Source organism: Cololabis saira, chromosome 17, assembly GCF_033807715.1.
Source record: "Cololabis saira isolate AMF1-May2022 chromosome 17, fColSai1.1, whole genome shotgun sequence".
In the NCBI taxonomy this organism is placed as follows: domain Eukaryota; kingdom Metazoa; phylum Chordata; class Actinopteri; order Beloniformes; family Belonidae; genus Cololabis; species Cololabis saira.
Window position 1 is genome coordinate 21,296,382 of NC_084603.1, and position 21,797 is coordinate 21,318,178.

The window sequence follows — 21,797 nt, forward strand, 5'->3', positions numbered from 1 at the left end:
ACATTTAAGAGAGAGCCCTTTTTTAAGCAAAACAAGATCGTACTTAGACATGCCACAGTCCAGATGCAGGCAGATTACTTAAAAGAGGATTTGGTTCATGATCTCATCACTTGAGATGTCTCCATGTTTACTCTTAAAATCCGATGATCAACTCTTTACCCTGGCATTAAGGCTTCACTGCTTTTGTCCTTTGGCTGAGCATCATAAGAAATAAAAACAGTTACAGTCTGACTTGATTGGGCATGCTCATTAATTTCAAACATGGTTTCTCTCAATTACAAATCCTTTATATGGAAAAATTTAATCTTGTAGAGCTTCTATTTAGGGCTACAAAATATTTAAAAAATAACCTTCATCAAAGTATCAACATGTGAAATCTCAGTATTGCAAAAGATGGCTTGTTCAGCAATAACTTATTCAAATTTAAGTGTTGTGCTTTTATGCTCTTAATTGCAGTAAAATATTTGCCCAAAAGGGGATGCTTTAGATGCCAAAAATCTGTCATGAAGGTAGATTTCTTTTATCTATTTTTTTTTTTTTTTTTTTTTTTTTTTAAATAATTTTCTTCCTTATAGTGGAACACTTTAATTCCCCCCTACAGCTGCTATAGCCTTATTCCCTATTTTGATTAAATGTAAATAAGTTAAACGATTTAACTTATTGTCAGATTTGTATTCATTTGAGGTTTAGTTTATTTTTTGTTTTTCTTTGTTGTGATGCAAGTTTTTTTTGCCAATATAGCACTGGTTGCCAGGTGCATTTTTACTCTATTAAACCTTGTTGTTGTTGATGGAATAGATATACATTTATTTCTATTTTTTTTTAAAAGTCTGGTGTCTACTAGTTACAGGTCAGTAGCTGCGTTGTTAGTTATAATACACTACAATATATGCTGATAGAAACCATATACTGACATGCTTTTTAAAATATTGTGAATAATGTTATTCCAATATAAAAAAAATTATATTGCATATTTCATTTTTTTCTAATATCGTGCACCCACACTTCTGATCGCTGTGGGCTGTTGCCGGTCCTGTGAACAATCTCTGTAAATACCCTGGATTCAGAAATTGGAGCTAGTGTTGACACAGATTTGTGGGATTGAAACGTCACTAATTTAAACTACATCATCCATATGGTGTGAAGAGCCAAAGCCAGGATTTAGTTGGGATGTAAGGGTAAAATGTTTCTCCATCTCTCTGGCTTAATGCTGACACATCCTCCAGCTTCACTTAAATTCAGCACACTGTTAAATGAGATGGTAGTTTTCAGCAGCATAACATTTGCTGTAACTTGTGACTGTATTTTGAAGGAAGAGGACACAAGAAAGAAGGGCTATTTGGTATTTAGTGATGCCTCATTGATTAAGAGCATTCAGTAGGCAAAAGTCGCTAGTATGTAGCTCACAAACAATAGAAAACAGTATTATTGGAAACCCTGGTGAACACTGTTAAAACAAAGTGTCTGTCTGACAATTGTCTGGTCGTATTTGTAAAATGAACCAATGCTGCAAATCCATGACCTCAAGAGATCTCAATTTTCACAATAAACAGAGTTTGATGCATCACTTGAGATTTATAATAATGATGTGCAGTTTAGGTTTTGGAAGAGGAACTCATTGTCTGAGAATTTTCTGGCATTGATTAATAATTTAATCTTCCCCCAGCAGTGGAAATGAAAGCTAGACTTTGAATCTTATTTTGATAATGCCATGCTCTAGTAGTCTCCCACCTCTCTGGGTGTTTCACCTCGTTGCAGAATTCACTATTCCTCTCATCCAGTTTCTCTATGGCAACGAGTGTCATCTTGCTTTATGTGCTGGAGAACATAATCTGGTTGTCTGAAGCAACTGTTGGTAGCTTAGCACATGGCTTGATTGTGAAGGGGAGCAGACAGAGGAGTGGGGGTTAGTGGAACCTCATTGGTGCGGCAAGCGCTCCCCTGACCTATTTAGATCATAGTAACAGGCATTTGTTAACGTTTGCCTGTGGTCCTAGACTAGAATATTGTCACTTAAAGGAAGTCGTTGCTTTTTCTGGTATCGCATTACAAGATTTAGTGGCTTCTGAAGTAGAAAAATGTACACCCAAACAAGTGATGCAAATTCTCAGGTTTCATTCATATTGTTTGCCAGTTGGTAAAGGACCATTGGATTCTTCCCCTGCAGCATCAGATCTATGCCCCCCTAATGGATGTCCATTTATCGATGTGGTGAGCATCTTTACAGATGATAAACCTCATGAATTGTGGCTTGTGCTAATTGGTATCAATGATAAAAAGCCTGGTGCTGCTTAGTCATTATTGATCACTAGATAGCTGGTGTGAATCTGACTTGCAATCCAAACTGCATTGATTTCTGTGCTTGTGGGCCTAAATAATCAGCCCTCCACACTCATCTAAATATGGAAATTGTGTTGCACATATTTGTCCTTGCAGCCAAATCAGATTGTGAGATCGTGGGGATTGTCCCAGAACTGCCTTATTTATGGGAGTTATAGCTGGATGTTGATTGGTGAGTTGCCCTCAGTGGTAGAGATTACTGGGATATTCATTTATTTGAGTGTTTTGTCATCCAAATTACATAATGCAACATTAAAGGGACTGCTTTTTTTATCATTTATTTTTGGCTTTTTCCTTTTATTTATATTTAGAGCGACAGGAAAATGTGGAGAAAGATAGCAGATGTATGCTTGGCTCAGAGTTGAGCCTGCAACCCATTAGCTAAGGTCATTTTAAACCATATGGTATGCATCTTCCCCAGTTTACCAATGGTTTCCACCAAAAAGCTACATTTAAGTCTTCTTTTTTTAATCTTTGAGAGATATTCTCATCTTTGCTGCATGTTGTTTTTATAGAAGTCTTTATTGCAACTGTAGCCCTTAACTACTTGTCAGGAACATAGTGGGTTCAAGAAGCCAGTTGCTTCTTCTGAATGACAACATAGGATTTAGGAATCTTTTTGTCATAAATTTGCTGATTGTAGAGAATTAATGCTGTGCAACCCCCCAGTGTTTCTTATCATGTCTGATGGACCAATACGAAATCAAAGCTCTGTGCTCCGAGCACTTTGCCGAGCTGAAGTGTTGAGCATCAGACAGCGAATGTCAGAACAGATTAAAAGCCTTTCCGCTATGCTCCTCTCTCTTTTTCACATACTCTCCCCTTGCTTCCCTCTCTCTTTGTCTCTCATACGTTCCCCCTGCTTATCTCTGTTGCGACTTAGTTTAGCTATCTCCTTTGATCTCTCCTCCTCCAGACCACGCTTTTTACATATTTGTCTTGTTTATTCGTTGGGCCTTAAGATCAAGTGTTTCAGTCACATTGATCTCATAGTTAATTGAACTTGGCCTTGTCACACATGAGGGCTGGAGCTAAATCCAGTGGGGAGACAAGGACAGAAATGGAGGTCCAGAGCTGCTGGGAGGCATCAATCTATTGGATGCATGCCACTACCAGAGCCAGTTACCATTCCACTGCTCTCATAAAACCTGTTTTAGTTTCATTATTTGTTACATTACATCTGTCCTATGTGTGCTTTACTATGCTTTTTTTCTTTTTTGACAGATTCATTTTCTTCTGTCAGTTAACATCATGTCTATGCCTGCTGCTGTACTTGCGTAATAGCCCGATTGCATTAAATCATCTGACCATACTCATTTAGAATATTTATTAGTAACCTTTTATTAAAACATCTTCACGCCGTGAAACAAGAAGTGTTAAATTTCCATCTCTTTTACCCCCCTGGGGAAATGGCTATACATTTATATACATCGATTTAGGAGTAACAACCTCGAAAGCTCTGCCACCTCTAAATCTAAAATTGGAACTGGAAGCAGATAAGAGGCTTGCTCTAAAGATTGTAGAAGCCAAACACTGGAATATGCACACAACAGATCTGTTTATACATCCAAGTTCAAGGCCATCCAAGGCATTATATGCTATTAATAAAATGTTGAGAGCAATTCTAAATATTACTGGAATATGAGACAAATTGGGGTGATGTGAGAAATTTGTGGAAAAATCTTCAATTGAAAATGGAAGAACCGTACTTTCTTTTTCATGAGCAGAAAATATAGGTGTCTATTTATTTATAGTTTCTTTTATAGTTTCTCCAAAACTTTTTTATGACTGACTACATTTGTAAGAGTATTTATTTATTGATATTTCTGTAATGATTTTAAATGCAAGACCAAACACCATAGCACAATATTGAAGGCTTTTTTTTAAGTTTAAAAACAAAAAACAACCAAAAACAACTACTTGAAAATATCATTAAAGCCACTTCATGTGACAATACTAGGTCTGACCATAAGAGGTCATTGATCTCCAGTGGACAAACCCTCTGCGATGTCCCCCATATGTTTACTGAATAGTAGTTTTGAAACATGTTTTTTTTGTCCGAGTGCCTGACTCATGTTGCAAATGGCTGGAGTGAACTCATGTCAATCACAGTTAGCCATTTTAGCTTGGCTGACTTAGCTTATGCTAACTTTTGATCCTAATTAATATTACTTTACATTCATTCATACAATCTGTCATTTTAAGTGCTGCTGCTGAAATGACATTTGAAACAAGCAGCTTGCCAGAGCTGAAATGAGGTCCAGCGCTGGGACCTGCAAACTCACGGCAGGCAGGTCGGTAGGTTCAGCAGACTTCCACGTGAAATGATCCTGAAATAATCTGCCATGGCTCCTGAGGAGGAGTTGAGGAGCTGCCCGCAAATATTTGCAACGGGAGCTGCTGTTTTCAAATGACTTTTCAGTGCTGAAATCAAAAATGACTGCTACGTTTAGCCACCACACAGTTAGCACAAGCTTCCCTCTCTCAGCTAAGCTTTGTCCTTGGATCCACCCAGGCCTGTTACAAGATCCTGGTACGATTAGCGGCAGAACAAAACATATTCTATTTATACATATATACTCTATATTTTTTTATTCACATTTCGAAAGCTACGCACAAGTCGATACAGTCCTAGGTGCAGAGTTGCAAGAGCGATGACTACTAGCCTTTGGCTGTAGAAATGCATAATTACAAAGAGATATTTTTCAATCAATATTTAATTAAATATTAATTGAATATAATTATATTCAGTAGACTGAATATAATTTGGATATGAATCTAGTTGAAGAAATAAGGTTCTTATTTTTTATTTGAATTATTAAAAAATATATATTTTGCTCGAGATTGGTTCCAAACTGCCACTCTAAACTACTTTATTTTATTCAAAACAAAATTAAAAAAAAAAAAAGATCTTTTTGGTATTCTGAAAATCCACTCTTCACCTGAACTTTTTTTTCTCCTTTGGAACTCATCACTTTGCAATAGGTTCGTTTCTGATGTTTTTGTTATTTTTATATCCTTTTTTACTTTTGTTAGCGAATGTCTTTTTATAAAAATGCTTTCTGCAAGTGGACTTTCCCACTCATCCTAAGTGCAATGATCTTTTGGCAGCCGCTCAGAGACGAGCTGCTTCTTCTGGGGGGGGGTTGTTATGCGTTTTGCAGTAAGCGTAAGCCAAGGCTATGTCTTGTTTGTGTTATATGCCATGTTTTTGTTACCTTTTTAGAGCAGGGACTCGGCAATATAATGGAGATCTGCGTTGCCTCTTCCTGTGAATTGTGGTAGCTGCTGTGAAATATCCCCGAGCTTAGCGGTGTGTGCAGCTATTCAGATGGAGAATCATTTTCTGTTTCTCCCTCTCTCTCCCCATGTGCGTGACAAAAAAAGAGAAAATCCCATTTCAGCCATGACATTCTGCGTGTGTAGCAGAAACATACGGGGACTATACATCAAAGCAAGGCAGATCGCATAGTGAGAGAAGCAGGGTTTAATGACAGCAGCAGTCTGGAATAATGATGTAGAGCCACTGAATTAGGTTGAAGTTATTATTCCAAATGTAAACCCCACTCCAGATTTATCACCATACAGTGCAATGAATATGAAATGGGTCTGTGTAATATTAATTTACCTCCACATTGTGCTGGTAATTAATTCAACCCTTCATGTAAATGGTTATGCCATCTGTTAAAGCCGTATTTCTGAATGTATCTTTTCTCTTGATCTTTGTCTCTTGGCAGGTTCCACGTACAGCGTTCTCTCCACCATGCCATCTGACTCGGAAAGCAGCAGTTCTCTCAGTAGTGTTGGTATGTTTGCTCACCAAAGACGTCTCTTAAAACATGTTTCGTGTTAGGTTAGAGTGGTCAGTGTCCAAACACTCCACAATGGTCAGCATTGCTGACTTCTGTGTGGTGGGAAGATGTTTGGGCTGACTGGGATACAGAGGTCAGGAAGTCACGGTTTTATTTCTCCCCTAAACCTCACAACATGGATTTTAAACTCTGCCAACGTCTCGCTTGCTCTTCAAGGAAGTTTGCCTTGTTTGCTTTTCCCTAGTTTTGACAAAGGTCCAAATGACTCAGCTGTGTTACATAAGCCTCTAAGAGATCCAAATGTTGAGTCAAAGATGCACATAATCCCCACATTTCCTGCCGTGTGTGTTGTTTTTGTTTTTTTTCTGTAGAAAACAACCCTAAATGTGACTCCATAATGATGTTGACTTTTTTTTTTTTTTTTTCAAATACAGTCTGACTACTTGGCAAAGTGTTGAGGATTCAAAATAAGAGGATGAACTTGTTAGTTAAGTGACAAATCCTCACAAATCTGTTTTTTGCTCCAATGTATTGCATTGCAGTGAATATAAAAACAAGGTATAAAGACAATTCCCTAGAAAGCAGGAATAATAATTGTCTTTTAGTTTTGAGATTAATCCTTACAGACCTGATTTGTGTTGACAGAAATGCTCAAATTTAATAAAAGACTGTCTGGGTCTAGTTTAAAGCCACATAAAGATACCAGAGATATAGCCCTTCAGTGAAAACCTGCGTGGTTTCTTTGCTTTTTATTTTCATGCCTTTTATTTACTCATTGTGTATTCTTGTAAATGCAATGTAATTTACAGAAATGTTACAGCTAATTGTCATGCATACCGTATAGTAGCTGGGTAGGATATTTGCATCCTAATGTTAAAGCTGGTTGCTTTATTTTGGTTTCAAAGTAGATTATCTCAGATTTAGCTTTCACTCGCCATGGAACGGTTGAGGGCTGGACGGTTTGTGTGCAACTGTTTTTCCAACGTGTGATGAATAGTCCTAGCCTCCGGTAATGTGCTCACTATTGCAGGTTCGCCTGTTAACGGCGACGCATCCTCCCCTCCCCCAGCCATCAACGACAACCGGCACACCGGGGGCAACCTGGACACCATCTTACTGCAGCTCCGCCAGGTGACCAGGGAGCGGGACGAGCTCCGTAAGCGTCTGGCGTTGGCATCGCCGGGGACCACCTTCGACGACTGCAGGTGCAAATCCCAGCCCTTCTGCCGAGCTGCTTTCATTACTGCTGTTTTTATTAACTTTTTTTTTCCTAAATAAACCACATCAGACTTATAATTCACCCCCTCAGCAGTGTCTGTGCTGTGTTGTTTACAACCTCTTAGCCGTTAAAGGCACTGTGATTCCTAGTTAATCATCTCTTGCTGACATATTTTCATTTACTAATTCTCTGCTCTGGAATAGCGTTGGGTCAACCATGCAGAGCGAAGCGGCTGAAACTGACTGCTGTACTAAGTTGAATCTGGTCTAGTCATTGCATATGTCTTTAGCAAATGATAGAAAAGCTTCTTACTTCATTTTTGTGCATACTCTTTCATGATGTTTATATTCAGACAAAAAATGTGATTCCCATTTTATTAACTTGCAGATGCAAGAGAAAGGTCAACTCTTTCATATCCTTTAGTCTGAACTTGTATCAGCAAACTATCAAACAAGGCTGGGTAGGATTTTGAAATCTCACTGCTTTTTCTCCTTAAGGCCAAATTCCAAAGCCAGCCATGACTATGAGCGTCTGAAGAGTCAGTGCATGAGGGCTATGGCCGATTTGCAGTCCCTCCAGAACCAGCATACCAAAACACTGAAGAGGTGTGAGGAGGCTGTGAAGGAAGCTGACTTCTACCAGTAAATATTCCCCCCTGTTATTAATTGCTTTTTATTCCCAGTGTTTATCTGTTTCATAGGGTCCACCTGTGTCACCTAGTTTCTTATATTCCTCCTCAATACAACAGTGAATGGGTGTCGAGTCTTATTACTGAAAAAATGTCAGCTGCCACCTGTGCAGCGTAGAAGTAATTAAGCTTTATTGAATTGACTGCATTTATAACAAAAACTGGCATGAGGTTTCCATTAAGTTAATTGAAAGAACATTTGTTGAAGCTGTTGAAGCTGCAGCCAACTCTCATATCTAAAGGGAACTGGCACTTAAAAAAATGGCTACATGTTTTTAAAAGCTTGGAAATTAAAGCATTTACGTGATTAAATCATTCAGCTTCACAGCGTTTAAGTGAATCAGAATTCTGGATCTTAGTGGCAGATCTTATGGCGTTACAGCTGGTTGTCAACCAGTAAAAGTATTTTCAGAGACAAGTTATTATATCAAGTGGATAACAAGATGGCATGGATGCTTTGTTTCCCTTTGGATAAAATTGATCTGACAAAACATTTCTTTAGATTTATTCTACACATAATACTCTCTTAAGAGCATTTATGTTGGTCATGCCTACATTTATCATTGAAGCGGGGCATGATACAGGGATTTTTAGCTCCCTGAAAAGCAAGAGGTTGGACTTTGGTCATAAATGTAAGTCATAAATATCATGGCCATAAAATTTAAGAGGTCCTTAAATGAAATTACTCTGAAAATTATTTTAATAGTTTTGCATGCTGTCTTTTAGAGTTTAAAGCCTGTCATTTCTTTTTAAATGTTTTTACTTTCTCGTCTATATGTACATGCATACGTCATGTGTGTTTTCCCCTTTCCAGCATGCTGCATAGTCGTGTTTTGGGTGACCAGGCACAGCTAAAGGAGGAGATGGAAACACTCAGGAGGGACAATGCCCAACTTGTCCGAGAGCACAATCACCTTAAACAGAACTGCGAGGAGCTCCAGCGGCTGCACAGTCAAGACCAGATAGAGTTGGCTGACTTTCGGCTGCAGCAACAGCAGGTACTCCCCTCTCACTGATGCACTGCAGTGTGGCTGCTCTACTTGTCCAGATGCTGTGTCAGATGTATTATATTTAAAACAAAAAAATGATGTTCTGAAATAACCTCATAGAATATTTGCCTGTTCTATACTGTAAATACTTTGCTCTAAATAGCACAAGGGGGCTGTGGCCTGTATTGTATTACTGTGGAGTACTGTCTCACACAGCACCCAAAGGGACACTGCCGTATTTACAGGCATGAAGCAGCAAAGCAGATATAAATGCACACATAGCATTTCTGAAAAGGGCAAGCACGGAGGAAAAGGACTCTGCTCAGGCAAAGGGCACGCTGACCCAAACCATGTAGCGACAAGATCAGTGTATATGCAGTATATGTCATGTAGCTGAGGTCAATGCAGCCCTCGGGTCACTGCAGCTCTCTCAGGAATCAAGATGACTGTTTCAGCAAGACCTGCAGAAGAGAGGGAATCTTGCACAGAATGAACAATGCAGTCTGAAGGACATAACTCAGTTAATTTTACATGCAGGTCAATTAGGTTTAATTTAAGTGCACACCACCAGGTTTGGAAATGCACTCTAGAGTTATAAAAGCCATTAAATTTAGCCTGCACAAGAGTTTTGTCAACACATTAGCGCCATCTGCTGTTGAGAAGTGGAACATGAAATGCAGGCCTGCCTCAATTTCATCAGATATGTGGTGAACATTTTCAGCATTACTAAAAGCTCAGTAATGGTATCTGATTTGTCTTTTGTTGTCCTTCTTAGGTAATGAGAGAAAAGGGCTCATCAGAGGTGTTAAATAAGCTGTATGACACAGCTATGGACAAACTGGAGGGAGTAAAGAAGGAGTATGATGCTCTAAGCAAACGCTACAGCGAGAAGGTGGCTAATCATAATACAGACTTGAGTCGTCTGGAGCAGGCAGAGGAAGAGAACCGACGGCTGCAGAAGCAGATTGATACACTGCTCAAACAGCGAGACTCAGCCATGCACTACCAGCAGCAGTACTCTACCTCGATGAGGAGGTGAAAGCACCATCACACTCACACAGACATCATGACCTACAAGGGAGTACAGACATACGTTGAATTATGTTTAGTTTTTGAGCGCCAGTGATGAGGAACAAAAGTCCTGATTCAACACGTATGAGCAACGACTGATTCAAGTTGTACTCAGACTGCATCCAATACATCATTATTTAGCATATTATAAATTAATTATCTTCTTCCACTCTCTCAGGTTTGATTCAGTCCAGCAGGAGCTGAACAAGTCCTCAGCTCAGAACAAGGAACTACAGAGAGAGATGGAGCGGCTACAGTCAGAGGTGACGCGCTACAAAAACCTGCAGCTGAAGGCGGCCAAAGACGGCGAGAAGTACAAGGAGGAGAGGGACTCGGTGTTTAATGAATATCGTCTGATCATGAGTGAGCGGGACCAGGTGATCAAGGAGCTGGATAAATTGCAGACTGAGTTGGAGGCAGCTGAGGCCAAGCTTAAAAACACTTCTTCAGAGAGGGTGGTGGCCAGTGAAGAGCTGGAGGCACTTAGACAGGTACATGCGTCTTCCTGTTTTGTCTTGTCTTTTATTAAACTGAGGGGTCACTGGCATAAAAGACGCAAACAATAGAGTAATACAGTGTGGTATGCAATACATGAAATGAAGAATATTGTAGGAGTAGAAGATAATTAACTGGAACACACTCAAACTTACCAAATCGTATACTGCACATTTTATATACTTTGAATGGGGAAAAACAAAAAATGTACTATTATGTACTATTTTGATATTACAAAACATATCTTCCAGTCAGAGCCAATTTCTGAATCCAACAACTAGCCAGTTTCTCATAACATTGTTTTTAAGAACATTAATAGGTGATAACCAAAGAAATGCTGTTGAATTATGTCAACAAGAACCCTTGGATCACACGTCCTCCTGCTGTTGCCATGACGTACCAGACAGAATGGAGCATAAGAAGAAAGGTTGATTCCAGTTTCTTTAAATGTCCAGCCTGCCCTTTCAGTTTCAACCTAGTTCTGACAGGGGATACAAAATACTTTTTCTTTTTTTTTGTTGTTGTTGGTAATTTTCATTTAAGATAAATGTATGTAACACTAGGAGAACATTACAAATATATTAGTGCTACACTTGTCCAAAACTGCACCTGGTTACAGGATCTCTATCCATGAAGGAAAAATAAGAAAATAAATAAAAATAAGTCCCCCTTATTATTGGACACAGCTTTTTGTACAAATAAAATCCTGCTGCAAGGTAATTACAGTTTATCCCCCCTTTTATACCCGATTATATGCCCTTTAACCTCTTCGTTGTTTGTCTTAAAATGTAAACGTTCTCTAGATAATGAGACAAGCCTTCAACTTAAAACAGGGTACAGTAGTGGTAGTTTTGTACACGGAAATGACCAATGAAAACAGACCAAAAAAAATAGCTACCACTTTCTTATGTCATTATGATTCTACTTAATGGAATTTTTATATTTTATCCAGTTGTATTATTTGATTACCAGGAGATGCCAGCAAAATGCTCTCTTTTTCCATTTTAAATGAAGATATGTAGATCTATGTGGAAAGTTTCCCCCGTACTGCAGTGAACAATTGTGGACTCTTCAGCACCAAGAGGGGTTTGGATTATTCTGCAAGACTTTGGTGGACCTCAGGTCCCGATGGGCACCTTTTTCTTAGATAATAAGCCGTGAATATTATTTTTTGTCTGGACTGCAGTGGTTTCAGGGGCATAGTCGGACTGACAGTAAGCTGCCAGCAGTCTTGTAAACTCTCAAATTGTTGCCATCACTTTGAAACCCTCCTTGTGAGAAGTTTTGGTCTCTTAAAAGGAAAAGAAACCCAACTCTAACTGGAGCCCTAGTTTATCCCCTGTGAGAATATTACGTTAATCTGTTAGTTTAACTCATCACAACTTAGTCAAAACATGAGCCTCTAACTTTTCCTCTTGTCTGTTCTGTGAATTTAAGGCCATCTTCCTTCAATGTACTGCGCAAAAATAGCCAGCACTTTTGAAGAATATTCATGAACATTATGTGTGACAGAAGAGATTTGCTGTAGTATCAGATGACTGCACTGGACTACAAACAACTGTTTCACATCACTCAAATAAGTTACAATGTCGACATGGTCCTTCTTGATTTTGCCCACCTTTTATTCTGGGACAGGAGCTGAACTCGTCACTGGTGGACCGTGACAGGGCCATCTGTGAGAGGAACGAGCTACTAGAGAAGTACTGCCACGAAGTGAAGGACAAAGCAGAGGCCCAGAAGGAGCTGAGCCAGGCCTGCAAGGACATTGAGACTGTCCGAGAAGAGAGGGACGTGGCTCGCAAAGAGAGGACAGAGGCCATCATTCAAAGGGATCAGCTGCTCCGAGAATACTATCAAGCCAGACAAGTAAGTACACACATCTCCCCTATAAAAAGCCTGAAAGCATCTGTTGATATCTTTATGATCTGCTAGTTTTTCCTATCTCGCTGGTTATCTATGGAATAGCCTGTGAATCAAATTCCTAACAAGGTTATAGCCCAGGCACTTACACAGCTTGTTCTAAAACTCGTACTTCTTGTGTTTAGCAGGTGTACTAGAGGGAATGATCCGAGTCTGTGAAGACTTAGTGATCCGAAACAACATCAAGAAAAAAAAAATTAACTGTAGATTATACCGAGTTGCAGCTCTGTGTCATGCTGTCAAACTGCAGCCTCGTGTAATGAATCTTAAATTTGACAGTATAATTTAAACACTACATTCCTGCATTATAAAAAAAAAAAGAAACTGTCTATCGATAATCTATCACTATTCTCGATGTTTACTTTAAGATTTAACAATAAGCTTTTACTATGAGAGTTTCATATGTTTCTCATTGTGGGATTTACTACTTTTGTTGCAATACTTTTTTTTTTTTTGCAAAAATAAAAATGATGTACTCAGCATTTAAGAAATGCAGATGCAGCCTGTAGCATTTTGTCTCATGCATCACATTAAGATATAATCAATGTTCATAGAAACAAGACTCCGCTACCTTGGACATGGAACGAGCCAATAAGGAGATTGAGGTGCTGAGGAAACAGTACGAGGCCATGTCCCAGGAACTGAAGGAGGCCACGCAGGAAGCCGAGGTGGCCAAATGTCGAAGGGACTGGGCTTTCCAAGAGAGGGACAAAATAGTGGCAGAGAGGGAGAGCATAAGGTAGGTGTATGTGTGTGTTTTAAAGGCTGCTGATGGAGCCGAATGGTGCGTACAGTGCTGTATATCTTTGAGAGACACTCCTGGCTGGTGCAAGCTCCTCCCAGTGCAATCCATTTTCATAACATTCTCTCGCCATCTGTTTCCTCTCCTTCCCCAGGACTCTGTGTGATAACTTGCGAAGAGAAAGGGACCGGGCAGTCAGCGATCTAGCCGATGCCCTGCGTAACTTGGATGATATGAGGAAACAGAAGAACGATGCTTTGAGAGAGCTGAAGGAATTAAAGTGAGTCTAGAAATGTGGTTCAAACACTGTTGTTGTTGTTGTTGTGTGAACCCCCCCTGTACACATTTTGTGGTATTCTGAGCATGAATACTTTGTTGTTTTCCTGGCCATACTTCCACACACACTCAGATTAAAGTACAATCCCAAACAGCATTAGTGTGTAGAGTACACACGCACATTTAATTTCTCAGTCTCGCTCTGATTCTTTGCATATGGATGTTTCTGAATCCTGTGTACATGCAACCCTCTGGTGGCTAAAGCATGTTGTGGAATTTATCAAAAACCAGTTCAGAAGTCCGCTCGTGGTATAGAGAGGTTTTAATCAGTTCAGCCGGCGGTCGACATGACCATCGCAGATCGAGTCTGTATTTGGTGTGTCGACCCCAATTGCTTTGTCCAAAGGGTTTTTATACAAAAGTTACAGGAATAAACCAGCCCAGTGAGAGGTGGGACTTTTAGCTTTTGGGACCACCCCTGAGTAATCAGGAAGTCCGTATATGTTCTTTGTCTCTGTGGGGGCTGGAAGTCTCGGCAGGGATGCAGAACGCCGGACCTTGCGTGACAATGTCCCGGCAGGGGTCCCCAGGAACTGGGACCCGCATGTCTATGAGCATAAGGGGGGGCTTGAGCAATCTGCAAGGCGTCGTTGTGTCCCTGCAGGGGGGCCAAATGGTCAAAATGCTTCATCAATTCACAATTTTTTTTTTTTTTTTTTTTTACAGTGGAGTACATCATTTTAGTAATAGTTTGAGTGATACATATGTTTGCAAGTAAACCTTAGACATGTGGTCGGAAACCAAATAACAACAAGCCAACAAAGCAAATTCAAAAATCAAGTAACCAACGTGTCCTAACTGTTCTTTAAACCAATGAAACAAACTACTTATGACAGGTGTATGTAACATTTTGGCAATATCTTTCAAGTGATGCGTTATTTCTTGGACTGTGGCATTGTGGGTATAAATGTACAACATTCAGTTTTAATGACAGCACAAGTTCCCCCTTGAGAAGCTAATAAATCCATCATCCCTAAAGCAGTCATTTCTTGTGAGAGCATAGGCATGTCTTTTGCAGTGGTGTTGGCTAATCTTCAACTGCATGGGATAAATCTCTTATCTGTTCCAAAGCTGCCATGACTCCGTAATTTGGAACGAGGGCACCAAAAAATCTTGTCCATGGTGTTTGTGTGTGTGTGTGTACAGTCTTCTAACAATGTGAACGATTCTCATGGCTGGTACCGCATGGCCCAGACCACATATTCCAGACCAACCGTTTGGAAGATATTCACAAGCCTTCACGCCACAAATCCAGTAAACATCCTTTGGTAGAGGTATGGAACAGCGATTAACCATTGTAGCAAAGTAGCTATAATAGTGGATTTTGGCTGGTTTTAGGCTTAACAAGCGGTTCTTCAGAAGGAGAGCATGTGGAGTCACAGTTTGGCCTGTGCTGCTCCTTTGCTCCCCTGCTCCCCTGCTCCCCTGCTCCTCTGCAGAGGTCCCAGGTGCTGGAGCTCAGCTACTTCTGGGCAGGAAGAAGAAGGAATCGGCTGGTTTCCGCTGCATGGTCGAGGAGTTGTGTTCTTGCAGTGGGATGCGTGGAACCAGGTTAGACGCCCCTCACACTTGACGGCGGTGTTGGTGGTGAGCAGGACGTGTTGAGGTTTAGACCAGCGAGGTTTCAGGGCGTTTTTCCGTCGGAACTCCCTGACACAGACCCAGTTGCCGGGTTGGAGGTTATGGCACGGTTTGTCACTAGGAGGAGACTGGACAGCTTTTACTTGTCTGTGGATTGACTGGACAGCAAAAGTTTAGAGTACAACAGAATGATATCATGGATTCATCCATGGCATGGAAGTCCATCTTCTTCATATATACAGAACTGAATTGCTTGGTATGGTCATAGGTCTACCCATAATCCTTTCATGAAGCGTGAGTTTTGTGCTTCCTAATGGGTGTTAACAGGTGTTAACATTGTCCATTTAAGTCCAGTTTAAAATTCTCTGCACATACAAAAACATTTTCATACATGAACATTTTCATACAAAAATAATTTCATATCCCTCACATAATGTCTATTTGCAGAGCTTCAAAAAAAATCACGGTGGGGGGAAATGTTGATAATGTTTGCAATATTTTTATAGGATGCAAATCTTGGAGCTTATCAGTCTTTCAACACTATCTGACACATTCCCCCTTTTTCTCATCTGTGATTGCCAACTGTGATCATCTATTCACGTGTACAAGGATGTGGGTGCAACAACGCGGCCGTCGTTGCTGACCCACAAATTATTTACATTTTTACAACCATGGGAATGCTACAATCCGTTTTTTCTTCACCTCAGTAGTCTTCTTGTAGGAGAGCTACATCATTAGGAGAAACCAGGTCGTTAGCGGGTATAGAAGGGCAAAGTTTTACATAGACAGGTAAGCCAAATTTGGCAGTTTCTTTTGCTGCATGGTCAGCTGAAGCATTGCCTAGTGAAAACAGGGTTGGACTGGGTGTGGGCTTCACATTTAACAAAGCAATAGATGAAGGTAGTTGACAGGCTTGTAACAGTTCACCAATCAATTAACCACATTTATCTCCGAGGATGAGATAAATTCTCGGTTCGCCCACAATATATAAAATCTATAAAATACAATATACACAACCAAAAGCATCTCTGGAATCTGTATAGATTGTAATAGTTTTACCTTTTGATCAGTATATATTTTCATCTACTTGGGTGGAGCTTGGAGGAGGAGGGCGCTTTCAACAATTAAGAATTATCACAAATTGTATAACCTGCGTATGGTATTCCATTTTTATAAGCAGGGCCGTCAGTGTGGAAAACAGGAAAGGTCAGGACGAGTGTTAAAGACAGAGGTGTCAAAAGTATTCACATTCATTACTCAGGTAGAAGTATAGATATTAGAGTTCAAAAATACTCCTGTAGAAGTTGAAGTATCAACTCAAAATTTATTATATATACATTTTTTTTTCTAGTAAAAGTATAAAGTACTGGTTTCAAAAGTACTTAGAGTATAAAAGTAAAAGTAATATAAGCGGGGAAAAACCATTAAGGCTAAAAGCCATTGAAAATGAATGCATCTTAGTATAATGCAAATATATTAAAGAAGCATATATGTGTACTATTGAGCATTAACATGTGTTTCAGAGAGCAGACACGTACAAACCAAATATGTTTATACTTCTCATCCAACCACAACCAAATTCACTCTATCCGGATGGCACAATTTAACTGGATAGTTTTTTTAAAGGCCGAAATGAAATAGAGTAAGGCTGTTTTTTAAAACGTAAGGAGTAAAAAGTAAAGATAATTGCGTGAAAATGTAAGGAGTAAAAGTAAAAACCGTCTGAAAAATAATTACTCCAGTGAAGCATACACAACCAAAAGTTCTACTTAAGTAAGGTAATGAGGTATTTGTACTTCGTTACTTGACACCTCTAGTTAGAGATTAGTTATACATGCATTCAGAGACGTTATAGTAGGCCACAGACAGACATGCACTTACATGATGAATTTTACCATAGGCAGGATAAGATTATGTAAATTGGGATGTTCTGATTTGGCTCACCCCAATGGGAGCCGATCATTGGCTGTTTCCTCTGCGCCTCCTCTCAGCGCTCAACCTGTGTAGGAAACACTTTTGAAAAAGACATTAGTATTTTCATACATTTCAGATTCTTTTTTTTTTTTTTTTTTTATCCAGGCCTACCCTTTGTGGAGGGCAATTAGCAAATATATATTTTGCATGTACCCTGGAGGGAATCCATCAATCTGATCTCGTGACAGACCACATCTGATCTCGTGACAGACCACAATTCTCTTTTGCTGTCAAAATTGTTTTAGCATAAAGTTCCCTGGGATTATCAATTTTCCCTTTGAACTGTTAAGGCAATAAATACTGTGAAAAAAAGTCTGAGCTTGCTCTGGTGTGATTTTGGCAACAGCTGTGGGATTAAAGGGAATTCTACAAGCATCAAGTACTTTGCGCATCAAGTACTTTACTTTTCAAATCATGTGGCAAAGTTAGTTTAACCGCTGTTTCCTCTAGCCATTTTGTTTATTAATTTAAAATCTCTTACCATTATTTGGCTCCAAATTTTGTAGGCAAGAGATCTTGGAATTTTCGTCATCAGAAGTGTCATCGTCATTTGATTCTTTAATCAGTTTCACCGGATAAAGGTTTTGATTTTATCATTTAACTGGTTCTCTAATTTCTTTTTCGTCTGCGTTGTGTTTTTAAATCCTTCTAGCCATCAGCTTTTTATTTTGATCAGTAAGCGAAGCTATTTGAGATTCTGCATTACGGCGTCTACCTTCATCCCTCCAAAAATCTGAGGGAGTTTGAAGTGCTTTTTAGTTATTTTAACAATATTTAATACTAACTGAGTAACAAACAAAACTAACAAATAAAACTATCGGTACCGTGATTACCATACATGTAATTAAAGAACTGAAAAACTTCACTTGACAGAGCATACAAATCATTCCTGTTGGTGCAAGAAGAGCAAGTCGATTCTTGCAGAAATGAACTATACCTCATTTTGGGAGAGCGTGTCATCCCGACGTATAAAATAAAACAGTTTTTCTACATACAGTATGTCTATTTCTCACAAATATATCAGTGTTCCAACACTTACTTTTTGGACCTCAAGTCCTGCATATGCTATAAGTCCCACTGGACTACTCAGACCAACATGGCATTCTGGCCATTATTTCCTTAATGTTACCAGAGATATTAAACCTTTTTAGAAGAGCGAGTCAGATTCTTAAGGCAGGAGAAGCAGAACATTCTCACAACACAATCAAATTCAAGTGTTATGAAATTGCCAGCGTTCCTAAAAACATCTCTACAATAACGTTCCCAATAACACAAAATAATAATAAAATATAACCTTCACAACCACACAGCGGACTTACCTAAATTTAAGGATGACGTCAACTTTCTCTGGCACTCCAGTTCACAGACTTTCGACAACAGCCCAGAAACAATAATTTGGGATTTAAATGGATCCCTTACCTTTGAAAATTTAGATAGAGTCGCTGGTTGTGTCGTTGGTCTGGAAAAGGAGTTTCCGTCGAAGGTTTATTGTCAATCCGGGTCACCTGCACCAAAATTGTTGTGGAATTTATCAAAAACCAGTTCAGAAGTCCGCTCGTGGTATAGAGAGGTTTTAATCAGTTCAGCCGGCGGTCGACATGACCATCGCAGATCGAGTCTGTATTTGGTGTGTCGACCCCAATTGCTTTGTCCAAAGGGTTTTTATACAAAAGTTACAGGAATAAACCAGCCCAGTGAGAGGTGGGACTTTTAGCTTTTGGGACCACCCCTGAGTAATCAGGAAGTCCGTATATGTTCTTTGTCTCTGTGGGGGCTGGAAGTCTCGGCAGGGATGCAGAACGCCGGACCTTGCGTGACAATGTCCCGGCAGGGGTCCCCAGGAACTGGGACCCGCATGTCTATGAGCATAAGGGGGGGCTTGAGCAATCTGCAAGGCGTCGTTGTGTCCCTGCAGGGGGGCCAAATGGTCAAAATGCTTCATCAAGCATATATGACAAACATTTCCTTGTTTATAAACCATGTGGAAGGTTGTGTTCACTTTCAAAACTGGAGTTTGGATTATGGAAGAAGGGAAGTCTGTTTCCCTAAAATAACCTAAGCCATGCGTTTGACTTTTCTTCATTCATAACCTACAAAGTCATATTTGCCTACTCCCAAGCTTCAGTCTTGTCCCCATCTACAGTATGTAGACTATGCATTATGCACCTAGTTTGAGAATGTCATCCTCTGTCCTACCATAAAGGGGTTTTAATGTCAATGCTACCCCTCAAGGCAGGTCTCAGTGGGACATTTTATATTTTACTAACAAAGGGTCATCTACTTTTAGTTTTCCTCTGACATAAATATAAATTTAGTTCAACGATCCACAAAACATGAAAGTATTACAGAAAGGACACCTGAGATGTTTGGAAACTAACTTTGAGCCCTATTTCATGTTGCAGTACTTTGAAGTATATATATTATTCTATATCTGTAATGATATGCACTGAGGCGTTCAGATTTTGCTCTGACAAATATTTTCCAGTCGGGCTGGATGTGTGTGAGTCATCTCTGTTCATCCATCCTCAAGTGACTGACCTCTGACTCTGTGTATGATGTCCTCCTTTGTTAAGGGAAAAGATGGAGAGCCAACTGGAAAAAGAGGCCCGATTCTGTCAGTTGATGGCCCACAGCTCTCACGACTCCGCCATCGACACAGACTCCCTGGAGTGGGAGACAGAAGTGGTGGAGTTTGAGAAAGGCAGGGTAAGAGCAGTGCTCAGAGTGATGTACTGAGATGTTTGTCTCAAGACAGCCAGTAGAGCTCAACAGAAGATGGCAATGATTAGTGTTTCGGTATGAACTGACTGACTGTTATTTCATTGCCTTAATAGGATGACATGGATTTGAAGGCACTTGGGTTTGATATTGCTGAGGGGGTAAATGATCCATATTTACCAGGAGATTGTGGAATATTTGTTACAAGGGTGGACAAAGGAAGTATAGCAGATGGGAGGTTAAGGTATGTATCGCCTATGAACCAGCTTTTATATACTTTCTGGGTTAAAAGTCTACCAAACACATTCATTATTGCCTCGCTTTTGGTTCCAGAGTGAATGATTGGTTGTTGAAAGTCAATGACATCGACTTGACTAATAAGGACAGGAAGCAGGTTGTGAAGGCTGTCCTTAATGGAGGAGGACTGATCAACATGGTGGTTCGAAGACGGAAGTCTCTCGGAGGAAGGCTGGTCACTCCTGTTCACATCAACCTTGTGGGACATAAAGGTATCCTGGATTTTTTTAATTTTTTTTTAATGATCATCACTGATTTACCTCCTTTGTGTTAGTATGCATTGTTGAGGTTTATGCTTCTGTGTTGTTTTATGCTTCCTGCTTTATCACCCTATTTTCTCTTCTGTTTGTCAGACAGTGGTATTGGTCTGGAAAGCGGGGTGTTTGTTGCAGCCCTTGTCCAGGGAAGTCCTGCAGCCAGAGAGGGTTCTCTCACAGTAGGAGACAGACTCATTGCTGTGAGTCATTTTCAACGCCTGTGTACTCCTTCCATTTCTCCCACTCTGCAGTTTGCACCGGTCCTCTCAGCTTTTTAATCCAAAGCTTGATCCATTTCAGTATCCCCACTCCAAGTTCAGATAAAGATGGGATTTGGTTAAGTATGTGAAGTAAAAAAAGAATGAAAAGTCTCCTACTTTTATTAAATCCTAAAAGATCAGCTGCTATAGACGGCTAGTTGGACCCATTTCTGGACGCATACCTGCAGTGTACCCACTTAAGCGGGTTGAAAAGAAATGATAAGCGTGAGAAATAGAACTACAACTCTCCGTCTCTAAAGGAGATGGAAATAAGCAACCGTGTCCGTCATGCTAATCTGCAGCAGCAGAACTCTTCCTCTCTTAGTTCAGACTTAAACATTAAACCAGTTCTCTACCTTGAAATACTTAAGACGCAGAAGTGCTGTCGTCTCCTGTATGTAAGCAGTCAGGTTTAAGATGAACATTAATCCATAATAAGTACATGGTATGTATTGAAGCAGCCCTGGTCCTCAGGGCACACTGTCCTACATGTTTCCCTTCTTTGACACACCTGATTCTAATTAATGGTCATCACCGGCTTGTCATCAAGGTTGACACAAGTCTGTTAATGACACTTTTGTGACAGGGTGTGCGGAAGCAGGGAAGCATCTAAAACCTGCAGGACAGTGGGCCCTGAGGACCAGGGCTGAAGACACTGCTTTTAAAGGATGTTCAACTCAATTTATTTGTATGACACCAACTTAAAAAAACTCACCTCAGGGCACTTTACAGAGGAAGCAAATAAGCTCAATACAAGAACTATTAAATAGCATCCAGTTAAATCCAATTATATCCTAATTGGATCTAATTAAATGAAATCCATTGTTAATCCAATTAATTAATTGTATTTGTATTATATCAATTGTTAAAACCACCGTGGTTAATGGAAGAGACTGCATTGAATCTTCAAATCCCCGTGTGTACCATATCTTAACTTTCTCTTGTGCATATTAACCACGTCAGTTTATCAGGTTTTTTACGACTTATTAAACATTTAACTGGGTTCATAAAATACATTTAAAGTGTTGTACAGCTATATGCAAGTCTTGATTTAGTTTGAAGATGAAAGTTATTCCCTGAACTAATTTTATGTAAACT

At 39.8% G+C, this 21,797-nt stretch overlaps 1 protein-coding gene across 4 annotated transcripts in view; it reads left to right on the top strand.

Annotated features, from left to right (window-relative positions):
- Window positions 1–21,797, top strand: part of dlg5a (discs, large homolog 5a (Drosophila)) — a 49,263-nt gene that overhangs the window by 9,223 nt on the left and 18,243 nt on the right. For 3 of the 4 annotated variants that reach the window (XM_061745999.1, XM_061746002.1, XM_061746000.1), the window contains exons 2-14: window positions 6,078–6,146; window positions 7,183–7,357; window positions 7,869–8,012; window positions 8,874–9,057; window positions 9,824–10,083; window positions 10,298–10,610; window positions 12,250–12,480; window positions 13,089–13,273; window positions 13,431–13,556; window positions 19,741–19,873; window positions 20,002–20,129; window positions 20,219–20,394; window positions 20,536–20,639. In XM_061745999.1, coding sequence (XP_061601983.1) covers window positions 6,078–6,146; window positions 7,183–7,357; window positions 7,869–8,012; window positions 8,874–9,057; window positions 9,824–10,083; window positions 10,298–10,610; window positions 12,250–12,480; window positions 13,089–13,273; window positions 13,431–13,556; window positions 19,741–19,873; window positions 20,002–20,129; window positions 20,219–20,394; window positions 20,536–20,639 — 2,228 coding nt within the window. The remainder of the gene's footprint in view (window positions 1–6,077; window positions 6,147–7,182; window positions 7,358–7,868; window positions 8,013–8,873; window positions 9,058–9,823; window positions 10,084–10,297; window positions 10,611–12,249; window positions 12,481–13,088; window positions 13,274–13,430; window positions 13,557–19,740; window positions 19,874–20,001; window positions 20,130–20,218; window positions 20,395–20,535; window positions 20,640–21,797) is intronic. The other variant, XM_061746001.1, reaches the window with a different exon arrangement.